We start from the raw sequence: 25,109 nt of genomic DNA on the forward strand, positions 1-25,109 counted from the left end.
TTCTTGTAAGTAACTCAATGCTCATGAATCAACTTAAATTTCAAGCATATCAAATCATCGTGCAGCACATTTCACAAATGTGAAAAACAAGAAAAATTCGTTTCATTTCAATTTCGAAAAGAGGCTTTTCTGTTGCACGATTTTCGTTTTTCATCAATAATTTTTTTCTCTTTCTTAAATAAGTTGTAAGTAAAGTTAGTTTTAAATAATTATTGTTCCAATCTCCTTGTAGTAAGAGAATACTTTTTAAGCAGTTACTTCTATAGAGATATTCCTTCTTTATAATTTTATTTTTATGTTATTACGTATTTTTAGAATCGATTTTAATTTTAAATTAAACGTTACCATGAAATTTATATAGCCATTTACAATTATTAATTATAATGTTATGTAAGTATTAATGTATAAATGTAATAGTAATTTGTATTTATTAAGTAATTATACACAAATGATAGAAAATGAAATTTAGAAATAGGTATACATTATACATTATATTTTCCTATATAGTAGAGTAAAATAGAAAATTGTAAATATGAAAAATAAATTCTAATTATCATTCCTCGAAAATTTATAGTAAAACTGAACTTGTTTTTAATATTAACAAATAAAAAAAAAAAGAATCGATAATGAAAGCAAATTTAATCACAATGAAAAGCATAATGCATCTAATCTACTAAATCTAGTAATTAAAGAATTTTAATGGGATATAAGAAAATACTACTTTTAATCAGATAATGCGAAATGAAAGAACAAAATTTCGTATCATCTTATATACATTGGACGGATTCCTGATAAGCTACTTTTTTCCACTCGTTTTTTCCTTTTCAACTTAAAGTAGTATCATTACAAAAGAAATTATATAAATAACACAAGAATTAAAAAATGAAAACGACAAAGCTTAAACCGATAAAGTTAACGAGAGAAGAAAATTCGAACAAAAAAATCGATAAAAAAAGAATCGGAAAGAATTACTAATGGTGACGTGAAAGCAAGTACGTAATTACAAAATATAAAATCGAGTTAACAATCCTTTATTATACAATCACGTCACACGTGTTAAAACTATATACACATTGTACAAAAATATCGTTGTTCCATTTAGTATAGATTTTTTTTTTATTTTTACTTTTTTTTTTTTACGGAAATCGTGTTATCGTTAAATAAACGATTAGATTAAATAAAGCTTTCAGCACGGTGATGCAACTACTCCGCTATACGTCAATCTATTCTACTTGATACGCGACTAACGAGCTATGCCTAACTATAAAATAGTTAACAAATTTGTGCGCGCTTAAAATCATTTTAATACACCGTTTTATCATCTTAATAAGATTTTCAAGTAGATACATGCATCTAGAATAGCGATTTAATCGATAATTTGGCCAAAAAAATGGTTATAATCGCGATAAAAAGTAAATTACACGTGATAACATTTATTTACGAAGTATTAATACATTGTTAGATTTAAGATCCTTTAAAACGGCGCTTTCTACGATAACGAATAAAGATTTAATTAATTATATATAACTTGGTTATTAATTAAGACTACAATATTGGAATTTTTCTTATTATTTTTGAATTTAAAATTATTTAAAATTGCGCTCTCTAGGATTAATAATTAATACTTTTGTTATTACCAATATACCAATGTTATTAATATAACTTTGTTATTAACCAACACTACACAATCGAACCTTCGTTTGAATTCGTATAATTTAAAGTCAAACGACTTCTAAGATTGATAATTAATTGTTATTAACCAAGACTACGATAAATCGAACACTTCATTATTACGTTTTAATTTAAGATGGTAATAATTTAAAATCGTTTAAAAATGGCGCACTTATGTGTGGTTATTTTTCAAAGTGGAAAATGTGTATAGGTTAAAGTTTTTCATTAAAGGGCGATGTATTTCGATTGTACGTAACAGTAGCCGATAATAGTCAACGTGACCATGAAAAGAGATCGTGTAACCGATACTCCCATTGCGGAATTGCAGAGGTCGGTGCTGCAAATATAACATTCGATTAAATTTCGAGTTGAAATTGCGGTTGCACTGCAAGGACCATCCACTATGTCCGCTTCGTCGACATTCGGTGTCGAACATTGACGAATCACAACTCTTTCGCCATTCTCTGTAAGAAAAAAAAAAAATCAAGTTCAAAATTTATTCGAAAATCAAGAAAATTGTTTATTATCTTTCATTTTATTACGAATCATCGTTCTTTTATGTGTATTCGTAACGTTGACACACGTGCAATTACAATTATGTTGACATTTATGCATGTCAATCGATCAATTCTACGATGTCATCGAGTCGTGAAATGGTTAACTTCCGATTGCAACGTGATATTAAGGGAAATTATTGGCAGATTCGCAGGATTTATGTAATCCATAACCAAAATATCCATAGAAACAGAACGTAACGTGTGCATAACTTCCGATTCACATGCGTATAACCGAATATTAGCACGCCATATTTCCTTTTGTGTTTACGTTTGAGCGATCTAGTGCAACAGGTTGTGTAACAGCCGGGATTCCAAATGTCACCAACAAACTGTGGAAGTAATTACGAAACATTGCATATTTGAATGAATTTGGATTTCATGGAAATTTATCCAGGATTAGAAACTACGAACGATACATCTGCGAAATTTATCACAAAAGCTATTCAACTTATACAAACTAAAATTATTGAAACATTTGATTTCTGTATTTACAAAATTATCAACACTGAAAAGAACAAATTAGAAATTAATAACTGATAATTTTCTACAAATTATTCTCGATCGAGTTTTTAAAATATCATTACACAACTTTTTATTCGCGTTTAGAGAAGTAACATTTTTTTAACGGTTATGCAAATTTAATTAATCTTTCACACTCGTTAAGTCCAGAATTCGAGTTACACGATTAACCTCAATATTTATGATTCCATGACATCGAGTGATTTTTTCATGACATAGACGCGATTTTGACCTTGCCAATACATAATTATCGCAATTATGGTGTAGAAGCACGTGACATGACTCATAAACGCAACACAATGCACCGTGGCGATCAACTTTAAGACGATGAGTTACACTATTCTATGATATAACGTGTATACGTCATCCCTGATGTAAGAATTGAGAACATCCATGTATATATATCTATGATTATGACTAAACAGGATGTCTCGAATTTGTTATATATTTGTGTAAATACGCAAAGGAAGTTTTTCATTTTTTCATTTTATTTTTTAAAACGTAGAATATATATTTAAACGTTTAATTGTATAATCGTACATATAACTGTACGAATGATATGAAATTAATATCGATTTAAATATAAGGATAATTTAAGTGTAAAAAAAATATGAAAATTTAGATTTTAGGATTCGTATTTACATTCAATGCTATAATATTCATTCAAAAATGCATTTTTCGTTGGAAAAAGTTTCTTATATATTGGATTTCTTCCTTCCTCGTATAAACACCAATTATTTTCCTTGATTCTTAATTTAATTATTTCCCTCGATTCTTATCGAGAAAATTGATTCTATCCTCTGGCCCAATTTGATATTCGTTGAGGATTATTTTTAAAACAATTATTCTTACCTCTTTTCACGATTTTTCGGCAAATTTTTCTCGACGTATCGTAAATTCCAGATTCGCATGTTTTCACATGGAAGATGCCATGATGATCAGTCACGTTCATCGGATCACCACACAAAGGGTTGGTGTTGGAAGCGCAATCCCAACATTGTAAAGCTGAACCTGTTCAATTAATAAATACATTAAAAATCATCGAATATTAACAAATAAATTTATAAATTTGCTTCGTTGTATACCTCGAGTTTTCATTTTTCTGGATAAGTTGTACAAAAAAATAATTCTAATTTAATGTCAATTACTATTGTTACTATTTTCGAGATGCATTAAACGTTACGAATATTAACAAATAAATTTATCACTTCGCTATTTTTATTACTTCGAGTTTCTCAATCTAATTTAACCGCGTAAAATTAAATTAAACGTGTATACATTACATCTAACTGATCTCGAGATTCAATATCATTTGTATTATCATACACGTTTATAGAATAGGAATGAAATATTGAAAAGTCAGTTTCGAATAATATTATGGAATATTCCGATGGATTAGTCATTCCCCTTTCCGCTGCAGCAAAAATGACGAAATATATAGAAATGTAGAATACACACACGACCTGAACGCGTTAAATCAAGAATATTTACGAGACGCGTTAAAATTTACAAAATTATGAAAATATTGAATGGAACAATCGATCGTAACAATCGATTTGATAGATCGATCATCGTGCTTAATTTATTTTTCTCCGCGGGAGAAAAACAAACAAAAAAAAAAAAAAAAGGAAAAGAAGTAAGTAACAATAGGCGATTTGATAACGCATTTGATAAGATGATAACAATGGACGATTGCGTAATGAGAAAAATAGAAACAATAATTAAAGTCGTAACTGGACCAAACGAGTCGAAAGAAATATTAATGCCCGAGTTTAACGTTTAATGAATGTAAATGACGTAATAACTTTATCTTAATGCTTTGCTCTGCCATATTTCAACCGCCATTGTTATCGAATCATCGTCCATCGTCATTGCCATCGAATTCTGATTCACCCGTTTCGTTGTTAAATTTTTCTTTTTTTTTTTTGTTTTCGAAACGTTCGGCGAGCAAGGAGAGGAGGGGAGAGGGGGGCAAATCGCGCGTATCGGAATCAATCGTTCGAAAATTTGAATTGCGTGCGTTTTGGCGGGAAAATTAAAAATTCTTCAGAAATTAAGAGATTCAGTTTCTTTTCCACAGGATGATAAATTATTAAATTATAAATTATTATAGAATCTCTTCGAAGATTTAATTTTGCAATTTTCGCAATTTTTTTCGTTTCCATAAAAATTTTATTTAATGCGTAGAAATTAATTTTTCTTGACAAAAATTAATAAATATTCGTTACGTTAAATGCTTTTTTTTGAAAAATTCGATCATTAATTTTTATGATTTTAAAACTAAATAAAATTGTTTATGATCATTCCTTAAAAATTCAAATTCGCAAAATTTCGATGTAATTTTATTTATCGAACAAGATCGTTAAATAATAAAAATGATAACTAAAATGATAAAAAATAAATGGAAACGAACAAGTGGATCATATTCTTTCATCAAATAACGCACGTTCGATCAAATTCAATCGTTCGAAAACGTGCATTTTGGCGGGAAAATTAAAAATTCTTCAGAGATCAAGATCGACAAATTTTTCTCCTCGAAAGAATAATAAATAAATTATTCTTCTAAAATTTAAATTCGTTTTACAAAATTTTCCGTTTCCAATTACCACTTTTATTTATTTTTAAAGAAACGCTTATCAAGAATTAAAAATTCTTGGAAAACTTTTCTTAACTTCTTGATAACTCCAAGTTACACAATTCTCTTCAAATATTCTTTTTTAAAAAAAGAAACTGGATTATAAATTTTTATGCTCTTTTCAAAACTTCTTTAAAAATTCAAATTCGAAAAATTTCGATCGAATTTTACTGATCGATCGTAATAATAATAATTTGGCGGGAAAAATTAAAAATTCTTCAGAAGTCATCAAAATCGATCGATCGATTCTCTCTTTTTTTTTTTTCCTAAAAAAATTAAATTCAATATTAAAATTTTATCATAGCTTACCCGATTGAATCGAAACGATCAGGCCAACCACGACCAATATCCAACTCGACACCGACGACATATCGATCCTCCGTTGTATCCTCCTCCAATCGATCAACACCAATCACGAAGGAAAAAAATCTATTGTTGGAGCATGTGGCGGTCGAGAAATAGGCAGAGAGGAATTGATAGCCGTCACCGTACGTGTTCACAGCGTTACTGAAACACTCAACACCCCCTTTTTTGCCCGGAGTAACACGGCCGCGTCCTCTCCTTCTCCTCCGTTTCTTGGGGCGTAAGGAACGGACCAATAAAGGCGCAGCTCGCGCTCTATTAATAATATCCTCTATAGGATATCCAAAGGAGCCGGAGGAAGTCGAGACTCGATCGAGTGGAAGGAAATTAATTGGTTAAAATTTTTCGAACAATGTTCCTTTTTTGCGTGCGTCGATCGAGAATATTGTTGCATTTTTTTTTTTTTTTTTTTTTACGTCGTAGATCGTAGATTGTTACGTAGAAAATGATAATTTATTTTTTTTTACGTAATTTGTAATTAATTATCGCCGTGTTATACGCGCGATAAGTGGGGATTAATTACATAGACGTTGCAGAAATATTTAGGGATAATTTACGAGTTATATAGTTCCTTTTTAGTCGTGAAAATATTACTAACTTCATAATCGTTTCATAAGTAATTCGCTTGACAGATTAATTGCTTCGAATTAGAAGAGTGTCTCAACTTTTCGAAATTTCTGAATTAATTAGAAATAATTATAATAAAAAACAGAAAAATGTGTACAATATAAGTATAAAATAACTAGATTATTTTATTCTTGAAAAATTCAACTGTAAAAAAATTTACAAATTTACAGAATGTGATAATTGGAGGAATTTTTAAATTTTTAAACTTTATAAAAAATTTTACTTTGCATAAAAGCTTGTTACATTAAAAAAGAAGTTAATGATTAATTTACTCGAAGAAAAAGAAAAATTATTCCATTTTATTTACCATTATTATCGGTATGATTTCAACCGTGGACATTTTTTATTAAATTCGCCGAGTGAAGCGGCGAAAGGGGAGAAAGGGAGAAACGGTAATTATGAGTCGAGGGAGAGGGAGAAAGGAAAGCGGCATTGCTCCTCGGGGACCCTCATTGGACTCGTTAGAACAATTATGGGACCCCCTCTTCGGCATCTTGCGGAGCTTCGCGCTGGAAAAATATGATTGTTTGAGGATTTACTCTGATTCTGAATCTTGAAAGAGTCTCGTAAGAGAGATTCATAGATTTCGAATAGTTTTGATTTCGAACGAACTTGTTTCTCCACCTCCTATTTTATGATAACCTAATAACTCACGATTCTGCTTTATTTTCAGAGTAGGATAGAAGTGCAATACTTTATTCTTTTGACAGTGTAGCCAAGTTTGAAGAAAAAAAAAAGAAGAAAAGAGAAAAGGAATTTGAAACGTAAATAAAAATATATTTTTCGACGACTACTTGTAATATTATTTATTTTATGTTAAATAATTAAATATACATATATATATATTTTTTCAATAACTGTTTTCATATATGTGATATAATTATATAATTATATGAATAATAAAGTTTGTTTGTTTATAAAGTTAAATTATTAAATTATAAAAAATTATTATTAATAAATAATTCTGAAACAACGAATGAAAGTTTAACTCGGAAATTAATTTAAAAAAAATTGTATAATTAAATTTATTGATTTTAGGTGGAATTTAGAATTAATTATAATTTATTTTATTAAATTATAAAATTTAATAAATTGAATAAATTATCACGAGTCTCGAGAAATAAATTTAAAAAATCGAGGACGATGTTAAATAAATAAAATAAACTTTGAATAAACGAATAAACGAATTTCATTGGAATGATTGCACGAATTGTATACAGATATGGAACGAGAAGGAGGATTGCAAAGTGATGCTTGCCGACTCGTTAAGGAAGGTTGCTTCATCAGGGGTCAGAGGATCGTTTAACCCCGCATTAGACATTACCGAATTGACTCGAGCATTTGACCCCTCCCCCTTCGGCCAGATGCGCCAAACGTGTGCGTAACACGCGTACGCGCGATCCTTGTAGGTATTGGTAACGGGACGCAAGTGAAGTCAGCATCATCGATACAAAGGTTACACTGTCTCCCTGTCTTCATTCATAAAGCAATTTAATTTCTCGCTTGAAAGTCAACAGCCTTTTCCGGTTCATAATCCATGTTTATCGTCTTCGTGTATGGGTGATGACGATGATGATGACGATTTGTGATTGTTAAAAGAAAGCAAACTTTCGTATTATTAATTTCTGAAGGGAGGAAGTTGATTTTATAAAGAGAATTTTATGTTAATTTTAAGGGAAATTTCGAGGAAGAAAGGTTAAACAAATCAAAGTTGAACGAAATTAAATCAAGTTCTAATATGAAGAACGATTTTTAGTAATAAAATTTCTATTTTTAATATTTCGATATTAAAAGAAATATTTCTAAATATCCGATGAGAATCAGAATCGTGAGAATATTTATTATAAAATTAATTTCAATTTTATTCCATTTATAATTACCTATTTTGTAAGAATATAAAGTCATTTTATTATATAAAAAAAAAAAGGAGAAGAGTTAAAATAAATATATGATTGGAATTATCGAAGGAATGAAAGTTAAAATAATCGATATTAAATCGTTCGAAACACGATTGGAATTTTGGCTGTTGCAAGCGTAATCGTCGCAAAAAGAGCACTTAATGCTGGATCCTGGAAAATGTTCCGTTTGTTGGCAGTATCCATCGATTTCTCGTGACGGCACGCAGCCTCGTACCGTCACCAGCACGTCTCCATCTGCATCATTAAGGAAATAGTTGTGTCATAGTCTCACCAGTTTCAAGGCAGCGATATATATATATATATATATATATATATATATATATATATATAAAACGAAAATCGCGAGATTGAGATAAATGAATTGTGACAACGATGAATTATTATACGCCATTCCGTAGAAAAAAAAGAATGAAAGGAAGAGAAGTTAAGATCAATTATTAACCCATTCATATTCTATTCTTAATTAATGTTATCTAACCGGTAATTTACAATTCGTAAATAATGATTTGTATATGCGTTTTTTCAGCCGCGTATATAGAGTTATAAATTTATTTAAATTTTTCTTTCGTAGATAAATAGAAAAAAAACTTTAAATCTCGAAGTAATCGTATTAAATTGTATCTATTTAATGAAAATTTATTAAAATATACTTAAAGGTATAAATAAAATCGTTTCACGTATAATCATCAAAGATTGATTGTTAATCTATCTTTTAATATTCTAGGTTAAAGTTATCCAACCGATGTGGGAATATATCAAAGGCGTAAACAAATCATTGTGCCATCTCGTGAGAAAAAGGGAAAACATTAAGATATTAACCTATTCTTATAATATTTTATCCTCAAAGTTGTCTAACCAATATTTTTAATTCGTAAATAAAAATTTATACACGCTTTTTAAACTCGTATAGAATTATAAATTTATTTAATTTCTCTTTATAATATAAAATAAATAAATATCCTCGAATGAAAAACTTTATATCACGAAGTATTAAACTGTTCGCCTGTTTAACGTATATAAATATACGTTAAAATGTATCAAACGAGTACAGACGAATCATTATATCTAATCTCTCGTGAGAATAAGGAAAAATGTCAGGATCGATTGTTTTTCGCGTTTAATATTCCGTCCTTGGTTAAATTGTTGTATCCAGCGTACCATATTTTAAATTCTATGATACTTTTTTTTAATTTTAATACCAGCCACGTAGAATTAATAATTTTTCCTTACCAAGTATTCTTTGTAAATGTAAATAGTGGATTAAAATTACGCAGGAGTGGTGTTAATATCTCTCTTTTTAATATACGGGATTAAAAGAACAGGAATGAATTATTCGCGGAGAAGAAGGAAAAATGTCGAGATCGATTGTTTTTCGCGTTTAACATTCCGTCCTTGGTTTCTAAAGTGTTCTCTATCCAGCGAATATTTTATATATCCTATGATACTTTTTTAATTTGTCACGTAGAGGTAAGCAATTTGTCAATTCTTTTCTCTAACGTAAAATAGAATTAAAATTGTTATTAAAGAGGAAAGTATGTAATGCATAATATACTTTTTAACATGTATACGTATATATACATATAAATTCAAATTAAAAGCATAAAATTCTGGATAGATAAGACACACCGTCGATTCATCATCTCTTACATAAGTGCACGATATTTGTTTCAAAAAGGCAAAAACATAACTACCTAGACACTGCCCTACTTTCACAAAACCATATAAGAAATTCTATTCAATTCCTAATCGAGATAAATCTACGTCGTAAAATCTGGTCGTTTCTTCGCCAATGACCTTGTTACATCTCCAAAAAGAGAGAAAAAAAAAAAAGAAATTGAGTAATAATTGATTTTTCTCTTAACTCTGCATCGATTGCTTAACATTGGTCAATGTTGAAGAACGTCCTCCTCTCGAGAGACACAAAATGATTGATCCAAATTTCACGTAACGTGAAATCGTTTTAATGTTTCAAATCTATATTTTTTTTCTTTTTTAATATACAGTGAAATCTCTATATTAATAAAAATTAAATTTCTATTTTAAAATTCATTTGAAAAGCTAAGAACTTTTATTTTATTTTTTTACGATTCTTATTGAAAAAATTGATTTATTCTTTAGATATCGAATCATCAGATCAATAATGAATATAGTAGAGTGACTCACAAAAGCATTCCAACACTGTTTTATCTTCTGATGAATACGAAGCATTTTTCTTTTTTTTTTCTCTCAAAGTTTCTTTAAATTAATTTTCTTTTAAAGTTTTAAAAAAATACTCACAATTTACTCTGTTGTAAAAAAAAATCGTCGAGTGAAATTGTATCAAAAATAGGAAAAAATATAGACAATTTATATAAATGATAACTTCGTTTCATCCTTTGAAAGAGATTTCTCATCGTCGAGAAAAGAGAGAGCAAAAAGTTTCATTCGAGACAAGATTTTTTAGGTTAACTTCCTTCTAAAATAGCGTTCGAATACTTGACACAATAAAAAAAAAAAAGAAAAAGAAAAAACAGTCGTGAAATTAAATTTAAATTCAAAATTCACCATTCAACACATACACGTAACCATATATCACTTATTATGCAACACATAGAATCCACCGCGAATGATCGAACATGTTGATAGCGCGTTAGACATACAACGTGGATGCACGTTGCGTGCACGTAATGAAGGCGGGCGCACGTAATGAAGGCGGGCGCACGCAACAATAATCTACGTAAAAGTTATTTCATATACGCACAATCGATGATGCTTTTCAAACAATGGTGCGACTCGTTTCGAGGGCAGAGAGTTAAATCGAAATAGGATGACGGGTAAGGATCGTTGCACTCCCTCGTGTGCCTGTTCCTCAAGTTGGTGTTGCATTGGTAACACCACAACTTCTCTCCTTTCCCGCACTCTGTCAAATTCGAATCGATGCCTTTATATCTTCGATCGAAGCGAATGATTGTCGAGGAGGGAGAAAAAAAAAAATTTTACAATAGGTTACTTTTACTTGTTTTAGGTTACTTTCTGTGATGTATGTACAATGGGGTTATGTTATTTGGGCTTTCGCGATGAACGAAAATTATAATTTGGAAAAATTCTAAATTTCTTTTCTGAGCTTGGATGAAAGAGAAAATAAAATCGAAAGTTACCGCTTACCTAAATTCACGAGAACGATTATCGAGATTGCTAGTCCAATCATGTCGGCACCACCTTTGCATACGTTCCGAATCTTCTCATTACTTATTATCTTATCTCTGGCGATAAAAATAAGGATCGTATATAGATTCTGAAAATGAGAAGTAGAGTAGGGAGTTGCATAGTTACGTAGTGGCGTAAAATTTGGCTTCAGATTCAGATAAAAAAAATGCATAGATTAATCCTTTCGATCATATATATATATATATATATATATATATTTTAATTCCTCTGTTTCAGAATTAAAGATGTTACATAAACGTTACATTAAAAAGTACAAGTGTTTTTCGAAACCGAAGCTACATAAGATATATCGCTCGCATCTTGATGATAAAAAAAAAAAAACATGGAGTTAATTGTTGAAACTAGATTAACCATCGATATTTACAAAGAAGATAAGAAATTCATGTACACAAATTTTCAAAATTTTCCCTTTGCAAATCTAAAATTATTCAATCTCGATTATTAATCGCGTATATACAGAGATATTAAAATTCGTATCTTTTTGAGAAATTTTAACGATACACGGTGTATTTTATTGCTCGTAATAATTCTCGTGCGACGATATATATATATATTCGAACTTGTCAAGCAATCACTGTTGCGAGTAACATTCCACCGATATAAACACTGGCCAAAATTTCACATAAGCCCCTTAATTCGTACAATATATAGCTATATAATGTATTTACTTATTTATATAAGATCGTGCTCAAATATGCAATTACAAATACAATATTCGAATTTTTATATAAGGAACACGCGTTACAGGCGATGGAATCGTGGAATCGATTACCATTAACGTTTCTACATAGACACTGTTTTAATTTTCAAATTTGATATATATATAAAATCCGCTAATTGATTCGTTTATTTTTGAAACGTAGAAAATGGAAATTTCTTTCTGTTCTCAAAATTGTATAAAAATTACACGTATCGAAATAACGATTTATCGAAACGAATTTAATCTTGTTTCAAATTCGAGTGTATCGATAGCACGCTAGATTTTCTCAACAAATATTACTCTAATCTGCTTTCTCTCGAAGATATAAATAAGAATTGTATAAAATAATATCTAATACAAAAAGAATAAATAAATAAATAATTTAATTTAAGAGAAGAGATCTAATAAATTTTTTAATCGATTTTCTTTCATATCGCAAATATATCCGTTATCACGATTCGAAACGCATTGTGAAACGACGTGGAATATCAATGAACAATGTGATGCTTATACATGCGTATATGTGTGTGTTTCAAATTTTAGAATATGCTAAATGGAATCAATAACTCGACAGGATAATCGAAATCGATTCTTTCAACTTGGATAATTTATAAAGGTTACGCGGTCTTGTAAAAAGAAGCGAAAGCTATTGCACCAATGGCGGACAACAGTGGGAGCAGAATCCTTGGAGAGACAGAAATGGAACCGTTACAAGCGTCGTGTTCACATAAGTCGCAACTTTGCAGATCATGAATATTGTTGGCGACTTTGCCTTGGATCGCTTTGCATGGGTCGATAGTCTCCGTCTTCGCTGTCTGGCAAGTCCTCACCGTCACGTCTCGATTGTTGACTGATGAACACAGGTTAATTGATAAATTCGATCATTTATGGATAAATGAACGCGATGTAAAGTATAACAAAAAAAAATAATAATAATAAAAACAGAAATACAAGATATTCCAAAAATATTGAGACATTCACACACTGAGATTCACACTTTCTTTCGCGAAAACTTTCGTCGCAGTCTTGTTAACGACTTATTAACAAAAAACTCTAGACACGAAAACACTAGGCGTAGTAGATAATAGCATTGGCTACGAGTTGCCGATCGAGCACGAAAAAATCCAAGCAATGTATTTCGAAGAAAGTGTATTGAATATTTGTATTTATTTATTCATTCATTGTTTGCAATGTAATTCCATATTTTTTATCGATAAAAAAATATTTGTTATATTCAACGCACTTTCTTTAAAATATGTTGCTTAAATTTGTTTGTGTTCGGTCGACAGTATGTAGCCAATTGTCAGCTATAATTCGGTGTTTCAACTAGGCTACGCGCTTCATGATTGGCTAGTGTTTTTTGTTAATAACAAAGCTGTTGTTAACAAAGCTGAATGTTCAATATTTTTAAGAAACTTCTTTATAAAATATAGAATACAAGATATAAAAATATTTGGAAAAAAAATTGATTAATCATTCTACGATGAAAATAAAAATATATCGAATGAATATATAAAATATGAAATAATAAGCTCATGTTTTTTTTCCAAATTTGAAACTTCAAAAATATAATTTCTTTCTATAAATTATTTAGATAATATAAGAAAATATAAAAGTAAAAATGTATCTGAAATAAAAATAAATAAAATATAGTACGAAATAATAAATAAAATTCATTGATTGTTTTTCTAAATTTTATAAATTATAAATTCACGATTCGTACCCTTAAGAATCATTTTAGCGCATGCCATCGGGGCGGATGCTTGATAATACTGTGATTTGTCGACTTCGAAAATGACGGCTATCTTATTTAAATCGTTGTGCTGTTGAATCCTTTGTTTAAACGAGTCCATGTTGTTCAAAGTGCACTCTTTGATATCCTCTGTGCTCAGATCCGTGTCGCAGCTAGGGTCCGTCAACGAGGTACACATGTAGCACTTTAATTTGTCGTCTGTAAAATCAAAACCGTTTTTTTTTTCTTTTTTTTTTTTTTTTTTTTTTTTCTTTAACACAAATAACATTTTTCATTTATCAAACGAACGAGATGTTGAATAAAAAAAAAACGAGTTTATATTTCATTTCTATGTCAAATAATCATCGTTACATTTTCTTTTTTTCACAGCTAATTAGCAATGATCCGCTAATTGTGTACAAATGGTCACTCTTGTCGTCATCCTGCTACTCTTCACGTTCCTCTTCTTCAACGTGCCACTAAAACGTTGTTGAGTTTGGCATTGTAATATTTTCGCACGTCTCTTTTGGCACTTGACACGATTTTGCTCAAAAAATAGTTGGAAAAAAAAAACTGCTGCTCAATTTATAATTCATTTAAAATAAAATTACTTGAAATGTAGAAATGAATTTAGAAAAAAATTTTCGTATAATCATTTTAAGCTCTGTATTTTAACCTCCTATTTCGCCTATAATATTTAATAATGGTAAAATTATTAACCCTTCATGGACAAATTAATCTCTAATAATAAAATTCTTGATAAAATAATACATATTGTTCCTAATAAATTTTTATTTACAATATTTACGATCTTGTTTCGTATAAAAAATATCTTTTATAGAAAATCAAAGAATCGTTTGCAAAAAAAATAGCATAAATTTTTTTTTATTAATAATAAATTTTTAAATTAAACGAAAATTGATCAGATTCGAAGAAAATCCTTTCCCATTCGTACTTCTGGAATCACAAACGATTCGCAAGACGCAATTATGTAAAAAAAGGAAAAATCGTTAGAAATATAAATTCTTAAAAATAGAATAAAAAAACATAAACACGAGAATTAAGAATCAGATTTCAAATAAGATTCCAAAATTTTCCGCAAAGGGTTAAATAAAATTACGAAAGAAAAGAATTATCAATAAAATTTTCAAATCCAAAATACGTAATATGAAATAAGAAAAAAAATTAATAATCACGACGAATCATTTTCTTCGTTTCTTTTCATATCTTATTGCATAAAATACATATATAAATGGAAAAAATAGGGAAAAAGTGGAAATTACGCGTCGAATCTATTTAAAGAAAATACCACTTTTCTTGATTATAATATGAAGATAGTATCTCAATATCCGAAGATTATTTGTTTCCAAGACAATGAAAATTTATTTTCCTTGGCGCCTGCTAGATGACGTCCTCTGTGACGTCCACATAATATTTACTATGGTTAATTCTAACCAACGGAGCGGATATATCGTGAGAATGTTTATAAAATCGAAAAATACGTAATTCTTAACGTCTCTCTCTCTCTCTCTCTCCCTCTCCCTCTCCCTTTCCCTCCCTCCCTCCCCCAAACACACGCATGTCCGTGTGTAGTTATTATTTGGGTCGCGGAGTATCGTGGCGCCAAGAATCGCGACTTACCCCCCCCCTCCCCTCCCGTCGTAAATTGCAACTCGTAGTTCGATAAACCACGATTAACCTACAACCCTTCCATAGTTTTCGAGTTATTTTTTGCATGAAAAAATAATTCGTGACTATTCACGTTTTATTCTTGTAAAAAAAAAAAAGAAAGAAAAAGAAATCGATAATCACGAATATTCCCCGTTTAAAAATGGATTAAAAGTTAACGAATTGAAGTTAAAATTAATAGTACGCGTTTACTTTGGTGTTTTATATATTGGGACTTTGATTACAGTTATTGAATAAAATAATAATAAAAACGATGGATATTTTTTTGAAATAAGTTAAATTTTGTTAAATGTTATCGCGATATAAAGTTTCGTTGATAATGAGATAATGCTGGATAGTAGAATCGAAATAAATTCAAACGCAGCATCACAACAAAAATATTGCAAAGATCATCGTGCATCGAAATTAAATAATATAACGTAATTATATATAATATATATGTATAAGATGATAAGTATAATTTTTTCGAATTTAAATCGTACATATATTACGCCACAAAAATAAATATTTCCTTAATAATAATAATAACAACAACAACTCCTCAAATTAATCGTTTTTTTTAATCCAATTAAATTCAAAACTAAATTCCAGGATTATTAGAACATTACACAATATAAATATATCTCACGTCGACAGAAATTGGATCGACACGGATTCCACGATAATTCGTAATAAATTAATTTCCAATTCAAACGAGGGAACAAGGATGCATACCTGAACGAACCGCCAACACGAGGGCAAGGCTGACGATTAGCGACGCGATCCTTCGATTCATTCCGGAAGTGGTCGTAGCGATTCTTTTTTTTACGTGGAACAAGTTTATCGTTTGAATGCAGGATCCAAACTGCGATTCGTGACGGAGGGTGAAACACTGGGCACGAGGAAGAGTTGTCGTCGAGTCGACAGCCTGATCGCGAGTATGAGATTGCGGGCTTCGCCACTCACCACGCCACTCGCCACCTTCTCTCTCTCTCTCTCTCTCTCTATCTCTCTCTCTCTCTCTCTCTCTCTCTCTCTCTCTCTCCGTTTTGCCACTCCTCTCCATAGAGATCGCATAATCGCGCAAGCCACTTAGCTTTCTTCTTTTTATCCTCTCTTTTTTTTTTCTAAATTTGTTTTTCTAGATCGTCTCGTAAAATTTTCATCGAATGAATTTTTTAAAAAATTTTTAATGTGTTAAAGTGTAGACGAGATCGGTGTTGCGTATTTAATATTAATTTGCAACATTCAACACGGATCGGTTGATTAGTAAATAAAACAATTATTTAATTTTCGAATTTTTTAAACTAATCCTTTTGATGGATTTGACGACATTGATAAGTTACAGTTCGATGTATGTACATAAAAAGGATCGAGAAATTTTTTTTAATTAGTAATTTAGATGTATATAGATCGATCGGACGTTATCGATTGAGAATTTTCTCGAAGAGTAATTTTTCTAAGTAATGTAACGGAAGATATATATTACATTATATACATTATATTTCGATATATAAGATGTATATAGATCGATCGGATGTTATCGATTGAGAATTTTCTCGAAGAGTAATTTTTCTAAGTAATGTAACGAAAGATATATATTATATTATATACATTATATTTCGATATATAATAGATATTTGTGCACTAGATATTATTAAAAACGTTTTACTTTTCGAAAAATTAATTAATTTTAATAGAATACAATTTCTTATTTTAAATGCATTATAAGAGAAATTACTCGTTTGAAATTTAATCCATGTAACCGATATGTTTGAAAATCGGCGTGAATTTTTTTTAAAAAAAAAACACATATTCACAAAAAAAAGAAACAGCAAGATCTATATGCACCTGTTGCAGTACTTGTGTATTACCTATCCGTCCTATAGAATGGATAAATTTCACGCATTAACGCGTTTCATTTAATGACTTTAATCGACTTTTTCAAAATATCACTGAAACGTACCGTTGCTCCTGTAATACCGGTTGGATTAAAACATTGTGCACGAGACAATTCGCGTGGAAAATGCGATTCAGAAGATTCCGTTTGGCAAGAATTCCAACGATTTCTCGCGTTGAAAATAAGGGGCAACTGGAAGGGGGGGGATCGAATAAATTTTCGAAGCAGCAGCTTCGAATGACGACGAAAAAAAAAAAATGGAAGGAGGAAGTGTGTGGAACACATCGAGGAACGTTAATTGTCTATTAGCCTGATTAAAAGTTAGCGACGATCAGCCATATTTTTGTGACTCGAGAAACGCGTAAATAACAATCTTAGGTGGCGCTGCTGCTCATATTTTTCTCGTTGTTCGAAGGTAGTAAGATAACCGCAAATCGTGTAAACTGTTTTAAACTTAATGGTCGAATTATTTACAGAGAGGCGCACCTCTCGTCGATTTCTCAATGAGACGATTATCGAGATGATTTCATTACGAGGGAGTGGTTAAACAAATTTTTTTTTCGCCGGCACGTATCGAATTATTTACCTAAACGAAGAAACTCTTTTTTTTTTTGAGCGCGGCTTTGATCGAAAAATATCGAATGCACAAACGTATAATGAAAAGGTGCTTGTTTTTCTTCTTCTTTACGGTTTATTTAAAAAGAAAAATTCGTGTCACCGATGTTTATATATTCTTCTCGTAGAAATTTCGATTTTGTTATCAAGGGATTATGATCCAGGAAGAAGTGGCATGCGAAAAATTTTCTAAAATGTGATTAAACGTGTTTTAATTATTGTCTGTTTATTTTTTGTATTTGTCCCTTTAAAGTGTCATTATATCACGTGTAAAACCTACGATGAAATGTATATTCGAAGTGTAAAAATATAAATAATACAAATAAAATATTTATGATGTGCTTATGCAACGAAAAAATAAATAAAATATATATATATTAAAAATATATCTAAAATATATACGGAATTTGTGTGGAAACGTAGAAACATAAATGTAATTTTGTCATGTGTTAGACAAGGAAAGAGAATTAAACAATTTTTAGTACCTGTGGCGCCATCTCGCGTTTGGATCGTGGAAGCTTCGACTTGTTATTAGGATAACAGAATATGCATGGAGGTATTCGTGACGTCACAGAGAAAGAGGCAGCACTGTGCAAAAAAGATAGAAAAGGCGCCATTATATCCCCACCACATTCGAAAAAGTTATGTTGTGTAAAACCTACGATGAAACGTATATTCGAAGTGTGAAAATATAAATAATATAAATAAAATATTTATGATGTGCTTATGCAATGAAAAAATAAATAAAATATGTATATACGACGTATATACAAATTTAAAAATCTATCTAAAATATACACGGAATTTGTGTGGGAATATGGAACGTAAAGGTAATTTTGTCGTGTGTTAGACAAGGAAAGAGAATTAAACAATTTTAGTACCTGTGGCGCCATCTCGCGTTTGGATCATGGAAGCTTCGACTTGTTATTAGGATAACAGAATATGCATGGAGGTATTCGTGACGTCACAGAGAAAGAGGGCAGCACTGTGCGAGAAAAAGAAAAGGCGCCATTATATCCCCACCATATTCAAAAAAGTTATGTTGAAAATTAATTAATAACTAATTTTTTACTAAAAATTTATGCATTTTTAAATTTGCATCTTCAAGTTAGAACCTTAAACAAGTTTCACGTATCGATTTTAATTCGAAATTCTTCTCGATTAATGATTTATTAATGATTATCATAGAGAGTGTCTCGTAGACGAATTTTCATTTCGAGATCGAGTGAACGAATGATCGATTTATTTTCTCGAATAACGAAAAAATTACGAGTAAAGATTATTCGTGAAAGTAACAAGCTTTCAAATGCATATATTCATATTTATAAATAAATTCTATAATAATAATAAATTAACGATAATAAATTAATGTGTTGTGTATTAATGGCGTCAATTCTCATATCACGCATCAATTATTAATAAATAATTAATTGAAAGGAATTTATTGTTAAAATTGATACGAAAAATTTGTTCGGGGTTCTATCTTTAAGATTCGAGCTTAAAAGTGCATAAATTTTTATTAAAAAATTAATAATTAACGAATTTTTAATGTTATATTTTGGAAATGGTGGGAGGTATTAGGAACCGCATAACCAAAAATAGTGGCACGTGTTCTCTATCCTTCTCGCACAGTGTTCTATCCTTCTCTGACGAATACCTCCATGCATATTCTGTTATACTAGTAACGAGTCGAAGCTTCCGAAATCCAAACGCGAGATGGCGTTGATTAAAACTTTAATTTTATCGATCTATCTTCTTCGACTAACTTATCGACGAAATGTACTTCGTGAATATAAAAGGAAAAGAAGAAACATATTCCTTGACAGTAGCAATTTTATAACTTTGAGAAATATTTAAAGAGTCATCGTAAAAATATCTATAATACGAAATTTTATATACGAAAATATATTATTTTTTTATCGACATATAAAAATAACAACATTCAAATTTCGTAAAAACTTCAATTCAATTGCTCGAGTTGCAAAATCGTTATTACTTGTAGTTTCATTTATAGGTTATGCATAATTTGTAAGCATAAATGTTTATTGTTTTAGTCGGCTTTTCAACAAATTTTCATCAAAATATTATTCATTTTCGATTTATATTTCCTTACGACCTCTTTTCGTTCGACTGAATCGGTATCCGTTTTCAAAATTTTCCACCAAGTTTCTTCGTATTTTTAGTTATAAATACAGATAGAAGAAGTCGCAGCTCGAGTGAGATTATACTCTAAATTTTCATTAGACAGGATCATTAATCGTGGTCATTTTGTTCGGTGTGTATATGTGCATGTGTGGCGAAATATACATGTAAACTTCGTTCTTTCGTAAAATCAGTTATAGAAAAGAAAACAGAATAAAGAAAGAGAAAGATAAGAAGAGGAGACGTCGCGGCGCCTATCCAGCATGCGAACGACGCCGTCTAGCTCAATTTTGAATTTAACAATTACCATGAGATCTGGCTCAGAATTTTTTCACTAAACTTTTTAAAATATCCTCAAATAACCTAAAAAATTGTACAATGTATGCATATCCTATATCGTACATACATCAAAATCAAACTATATATATATATAAAATTGAAAAGAAGAGAAATATTTTTAAGCTAAGAGAAAGCTAATTTTCACAGATAAAAAAAGTTAAGTGCTAATCCAGCAAGTTAAACTTGACATACTTTCGAAATATGGCATCCAATGCATTAAGATCCAAAGTGAGTTAAGTGGCTACAGTTTAACTAATTGGAAAACTTTAGGTTAAAAATAAATTCTATTTTATATGTATATTTATACAAAATTAATTACTACAATTACTCTTAATTCCCACAAGGAATCTTGGGTGCGCAGTAATGAAAGCATAGGTTGGTGAGAAGTGTTAGAGCGTCAGGATGTTCGGCGCCACATTGCCGCGACCCAAATAGTAATAATACTGTCGGCGAAGCTTCTGTCGATGGAGACGCTGTTGCGAGTGATGGAGGACGAGGAAGAATGACCGTACACCACCTACATTTGCCTCAATCTTGGACTCTGCGTATACATTATTATTCGAGTAAATTTTTACGAGTCCTTTGGATCGACCACACGTCTCTTCTATGGCCCTTGTTTAGATTATTCTAACCTATCTTATGGTTACACGATGCGTGTACCTATGCGTACGTATAATAGAATAGCTCATGAAATTTATTCAACAATGTTTATTTTACAGGGAAACTTAACTTTCTGAAAATTCTAATTTTTAATATTCAATTAAACGAAGAAATCAAGTTATTTTTTTCACCGAAAACTTTTTTCATAACGGATTAATAGAGCAATACATTCTAGACATTTTTTATTTTTTAGTAAATTTTTGTTTTATTCGAAATTGAAAAATTATATTTAAAAAAAAAATTTATTGATTTCGTATCCTTAAAATAATCTCGATGAAAAAGAAATTGCTCTAATTTTCGAATTAATTAAAAAACAAAAAATTATTTATTGATATGAACAAAAAAATAGTTTCGTAAGCCACTGTATATATATAAAAAAAAAAATTCTGACTCGCTTTCGTAACGAGAGATACATATTCCTGTTTTTCAGAGAAATTTCAAGGAAGACCATTAAGGGAAAGAGAAAGAAACTTTTCTCGTGTTGATAAATCAAGTTACGACACCCACGTAATACTGGTTGGGAAAAATTCGAGCAAGCAGATATAATAATAAGAACGATGGTGGGTGGAAAGTCGATTGTTACTGTAATTTTGTTGTACGTTGTTCGATGTGAATAACCGGCCAATTTGTTTATAGTACCGTTTCGTGTTTCAGACGAGATCGATTTTCCACGAAACGAAACGGACGAAACTTTTGCGACCAATGTGAAAAACGATTTTTCGAATTAATAAAAAATAGATAATTGTGCGTAAGTAATTATTTGAAAAATTATTTATATCGAGATCAAAATGGTTAATTTTGTGTTAATGTCAATGGTTAATTTTACAGATTATCAAGTAATGATTAACTATGTCAATGAAGCTCGTCAATATTTATCTCATGATTAGAATGATTGCATGGAGCTAATTGTATCAATTACGTGCAATTTTGTCGGCCGAGTTTAGATCAGATCCAAAATGGCGATTAGTTGTTTGGCTATCGAGGAATCCGCTTTCACGGATAAACGCCGAATTAATTCACTGCTCTCTGTTTTCATACGATAGATATTATTCGCTCGTATCCTTTTATTGTAATATGAATTGGCCGATTGCCAAAAACGATTTTATTACTTTTATGTTCGGTGAAAAATTGATGGAATATTTCATTTAGGTATGAAAATAAAAATTTACTCGAATAAGTAATAGTTGCAGTTTCCACGAATAATTTATCATTTTTGATGAACAAGTACAGTTTTACAAAGGGAAATTTCAGAAAAAAAAAGGAACGAAAATTGAAAATAATAAAATTTCTTTATTCAGACAAGTTGTAAGACAATCACAATGGCGTTTTCCCTTTTTCTTTTCAATTTAAACAACATTCTTCTCTAGTGCTCTCGCTATATATATATATATTTTTTTTTTACATACATTTTACATATTTTTTTCATATGTATAATATACATTCTATTTCTATTACATTTTGTTACACAAAAAAATTGTTCAGACTTATTAAATTTATATCGTAAATGTATCAACAACTGTGTGTCGTTTTTTTTTTTTTTTTATATACTCTATTCGTAAGTAAAATTATTGCGAGAATGTCATGATAAAGGAATGTCGTCATGATAATCAATTAAATGTCTCTAGTCTATTTTTAAAGATGCATTTGTGTCAGGTAGGATTTCCAACGATAAAGATAATTATTTGACACAAAATGTACAAAAAAATAATAGTTTTCGATGAGAATCTCGTCGATCGATTGCATCCTGTATTCTTACACTCGCATACGTATTGATAACTATCACGTGGATAACGACCTCTGTAACATTCCTTGTCACTGTTCCACCACTTTGCGCATTCACGTATTATTATATACTCTCGAGAATTCATAAAATAATCTAAAAAAATTAATCAACATGATTAATTCATTAATTGTATATTTGTGATAAATTTGAAAAAAAAAATTTGTCAACTTACATATGTACACAGCTTTACGACAAAATGGTTGTGACGCAGGACATGGCTTCAAATATCTTATATCTACCGTATTGATAGTACAATCTTTATCCTTTTTACTATTACATTGATAACATTTAATAGCTTTCGATTCTCCTTGTATATATTAATAAATATCAGATATATATAAACAATATAATAATCACGTTATATAATATTATTAAGATATAATTTATTTTGAGTAAATAATTTTTATATATTTCTTTGTAATTGTTTCTTATTGATATTAATAAAACAGAATATAACAAAATTTATATATTGAAATATGAAAAAAATATGAAACTTGTTTCAATAATATAAATCGATACATATGTATTTTTGTTTAGATTAGAGATTATTTTGCTATAATAATCTCTAATCTAATTTCAATAATTTATAAATGATACATTTAATTTTCGAATTCTTTTTTTCATTTATCAACATCCAGTATACGTTTCAATACGCTTACAATTTCTTTATAGTTGATAAAGTTATATTCTGTTTTATCTCTAGTTAATAAGTACGATACCTTTTTTTAAATTTACCTCTTTGAAATACAAATAAAAGTATTAATACTTGTAATGCATTTACATTCACTCGCATTTTTAATTTTTCTTGCTTTTCTATTCAGAGTTTGGAATTAATTTTTATTGAATATATTTTAATATTATTTTCTCTTCAATTATCGATATATATGTATATATATAGAGAGAGAATATATATAGAAAGAAAGAAAAAAGAGAGCTAAAAAAAATAAAAAGTAAATATTATCATTAAATGTAATAATAATAGTGCTTGAGAGGTTATACGATCATACCTTGATGAATTCACCGATATGAAAAATTTGTTTCCTATATATTTCGTTCATGTATTGAAATTCTCTAGACGATTTATGTATCCATTAATCTATTTAGCAACAAATATTACACAAGGTGAAAAACAATCAGGACAGAATAGAAACAATTCAATTTAACAATTTTTTACTGATTTCGACGTAGAAATTTATTCGATATTTTTTGGACATAAACACTACGATATCGATATATGAATAGTCATTTTTGTAACATGACAAATAATTTGTTTCTAAATTTGTGTCATTTCATTCTAAAACAGTGTTACCACTTTAGAAATTCACGATTCAAGAGTTTATATAGTGATAAAAATAATTTTAGATTTTTTTCATCATTGCATATATTCGATGGAATAATAAACAATAAACAACACTTATTCGTCGTAATTTATTCTATATTTTCAATGCAGAAATAGTTACTATTTTTAAAAAGGAATTAAAAATTTCATTAAGATATCACGATTTTCTTTGCACTTATATCTACACAGTGTGCTTCACGTAATACAATTTATATACTCATTGGTTTATCTGAAAAGTGTAATTACATATTACAATACAATATTATTTTATAATATTTTTTAATAATACAATATTTTTTTTTGAAATACAACTTATATACTTGGATATAATAGATTTTTTCTAATAAAAATTCACTTTCTAATAAAAATATTCCTAGTTTTATTTCGATATCATGTCTATTCGATTACTTTGCATATCTTACAATAATTCTCTTCAAATTATTGTTACGTGAATTCCAAAAATAATTAAAAAGGAAACAATTCGTTGTATCTTTGACGTGAAAACAATCCCAGGATACTTATCACTCGGAATATAATCATCGCAAGTGTCAAGGACTCATCGTGTTAAATAAGTTAAGTGATATAATTGATTTTAATTTCTAACAAATTCGTGTCATGTCGATATATATATATATTTTTTTTAATTATTAAATTCTTTTCCATTTCTCTTCAATCAAACAAAGCAAAAAAATTCATTAACAAATATATATATATATATATATACATATACATA

At 29.5% G+C, this 25,109-nt stretch overlaps 4 protein-coding genes and 2 long non-coding RNA genes across 10 annotated transcripts; 1 reads left to right on the plus strand and 5 right to left on the minus strand.

The window, feature by feature from the left end:
* Positions 1-1,015: 1,015 nt before the first annotated feature.
* LOC726268 lies at positions 1,016-5,910 on the minus strand. Its single transcript, XM_003250766.4, has 3 exons — positions 5,692-5,910; positions 3,600-3,758; positions 1,016-2,135 (listed from the first exon to the last, which is right to left on the minus strand). Exons 1-3 carry the CDS (start codon positions 5,750-5,752, stop codon positions 1,897-1,899), a joined length of 459 nt encoding a protein of 152 aa, XP_003250814.1. The 5' UTR covers positions 5,753-5,910; the 3' UTR covers positions 1,016-1,896.
* On the minus strand, positions 2,167-3,591 carry LOC107965032. Its single transcript, XR_001704377.2, has 2 exons — positions 2,818-3,591; positions 2,167-2,557 (listed from the first exon to the last, which is right to left on the minus strand). It is a non-coding gene; the product is annotated as an uncharacterized LOC107965032 (long non-coding RNA).
* Positions 5,911-8,190: 2,280 nt separating the features above from the next.
* On the minus strand, positions 8,191-11,668 carry LOC100577748. 3 transcript variants are annotated; one of them, XM_003250786.4, is made up of 3 exons: positions 11,436-11,628; positions 11,032-11,190; positions 8,191-8,525 (listed from the first exon to the last, which is right to left on the minus strand). In XM_003250786.4, exons 1-3 carry the CDS (start codon positions 11,495-11,497, stop codon positions 8,429-8,431), a joined length of 318 nt encoding a protein of 105 aa, XP_003250834.2. In that variant the 5' UTR covers positions 11,498-11,628; the 3' UTR covers positions 8,191-8,428. The 3 variants fall into 3 exon arrangements, with proteins under 3 accessions (XP_003250834.2, XP_006566250.1, XP_016769769.1); XM_006566187.3 differs by having other exon boundaries at positions 8,272-8,525; positions 11,032-11,219; XM_016914280.2 differs by lacking the exon at positions 11,032-11,190 and having other exon boundaries at positions 8,272-8,525; positions 11,436-11,668.
* Positions 11,669-11,794: 126 nt separating this feature from the next.
* On the minus strand, positions 11,795-16,551 carry LOC102656594. Its single transcript, XM_006566186.3, has 3 exons — positions 16,334-16,551; positions 13,922-14,149; positions 11,795-13,048 (listed from the first exon to the last, which is right to left on the minus strand). Exons 1-3 carry the CDS (start codon positions 16,392-16,394, stop codon positions 12,816-12,818), a joined length of 522 nt encoding a protein of 173 aa, XP_006566249.1. The 5' UTR covers positions 16,395-16,551; the 3' UTR covers positions 11,795-12,815.
* A 3,411-nt stretch (positions 16,552-19,962) lies between these two features.
* Positions 19,963-22,494, plus strand: LOC102656724. Of its 3 annotated transcripts, XR_001704373.2 has the most exons (6): positions 19,984-20,141; positions 20,742-20,822; positions 20,939-21,260; positions 21,685-21,814; positions 21,909-22,002; positions 22,083-22,494. It is a non-coding gene; the product is annotated as an uncharacterized LOC102656724 (long non-coding RNA). The 3 variants fall into 3 exon arrangements; XR_410510.3 differs by having other exon boundaries at positions 19,963-20,822; positions 21,891-22,002; XR_410508.3 differs by having other exon boundaries at positions 19,980-20,822.
* A 30-nt stretch (positions 22,495-22,524) lies between these two features.
* Positions 22,525-24,299, minus strand: LOC100577788. The gene is made up of 4 exons (XM_006566188.3): positions 24,045-24,299; positions 23,773-23,971; positions 23,210-23,344; positions 22,525-23,130 (listed from the first exon to the last, which is right to left on the minus strand). The coding sequence occupies exons 2-4, from the start codon at positions 23,828-23,830 to the stop codon at positions 22,904-22,906; spliced, it is 420 nt and encodes a 139-aa protein (XP_006566251.1). The 5' UTR covers positions 23,831-23,971; positions 24,045-24,299; the 3' UTR covers positions 22,525-22,903.
* Between the last annotated feature and the right edge of the window lie 810 nt (positions 24,300-25,109).

Source organism: Apis mellifera, linkage group LG10 (assembly GCF_003254395.2).
Source record: "Apis mellifera strain DH4 linkage group LG10, Amel_HAv3.1, whole genome shotgun sequence".
In the NCBI taxonomy this organism is placed as follows: Eukaryota; Metazoa; Arthropoda; class Insecta; order Hymenoptera; family Apidae; genus Apis; species Apis mellifera.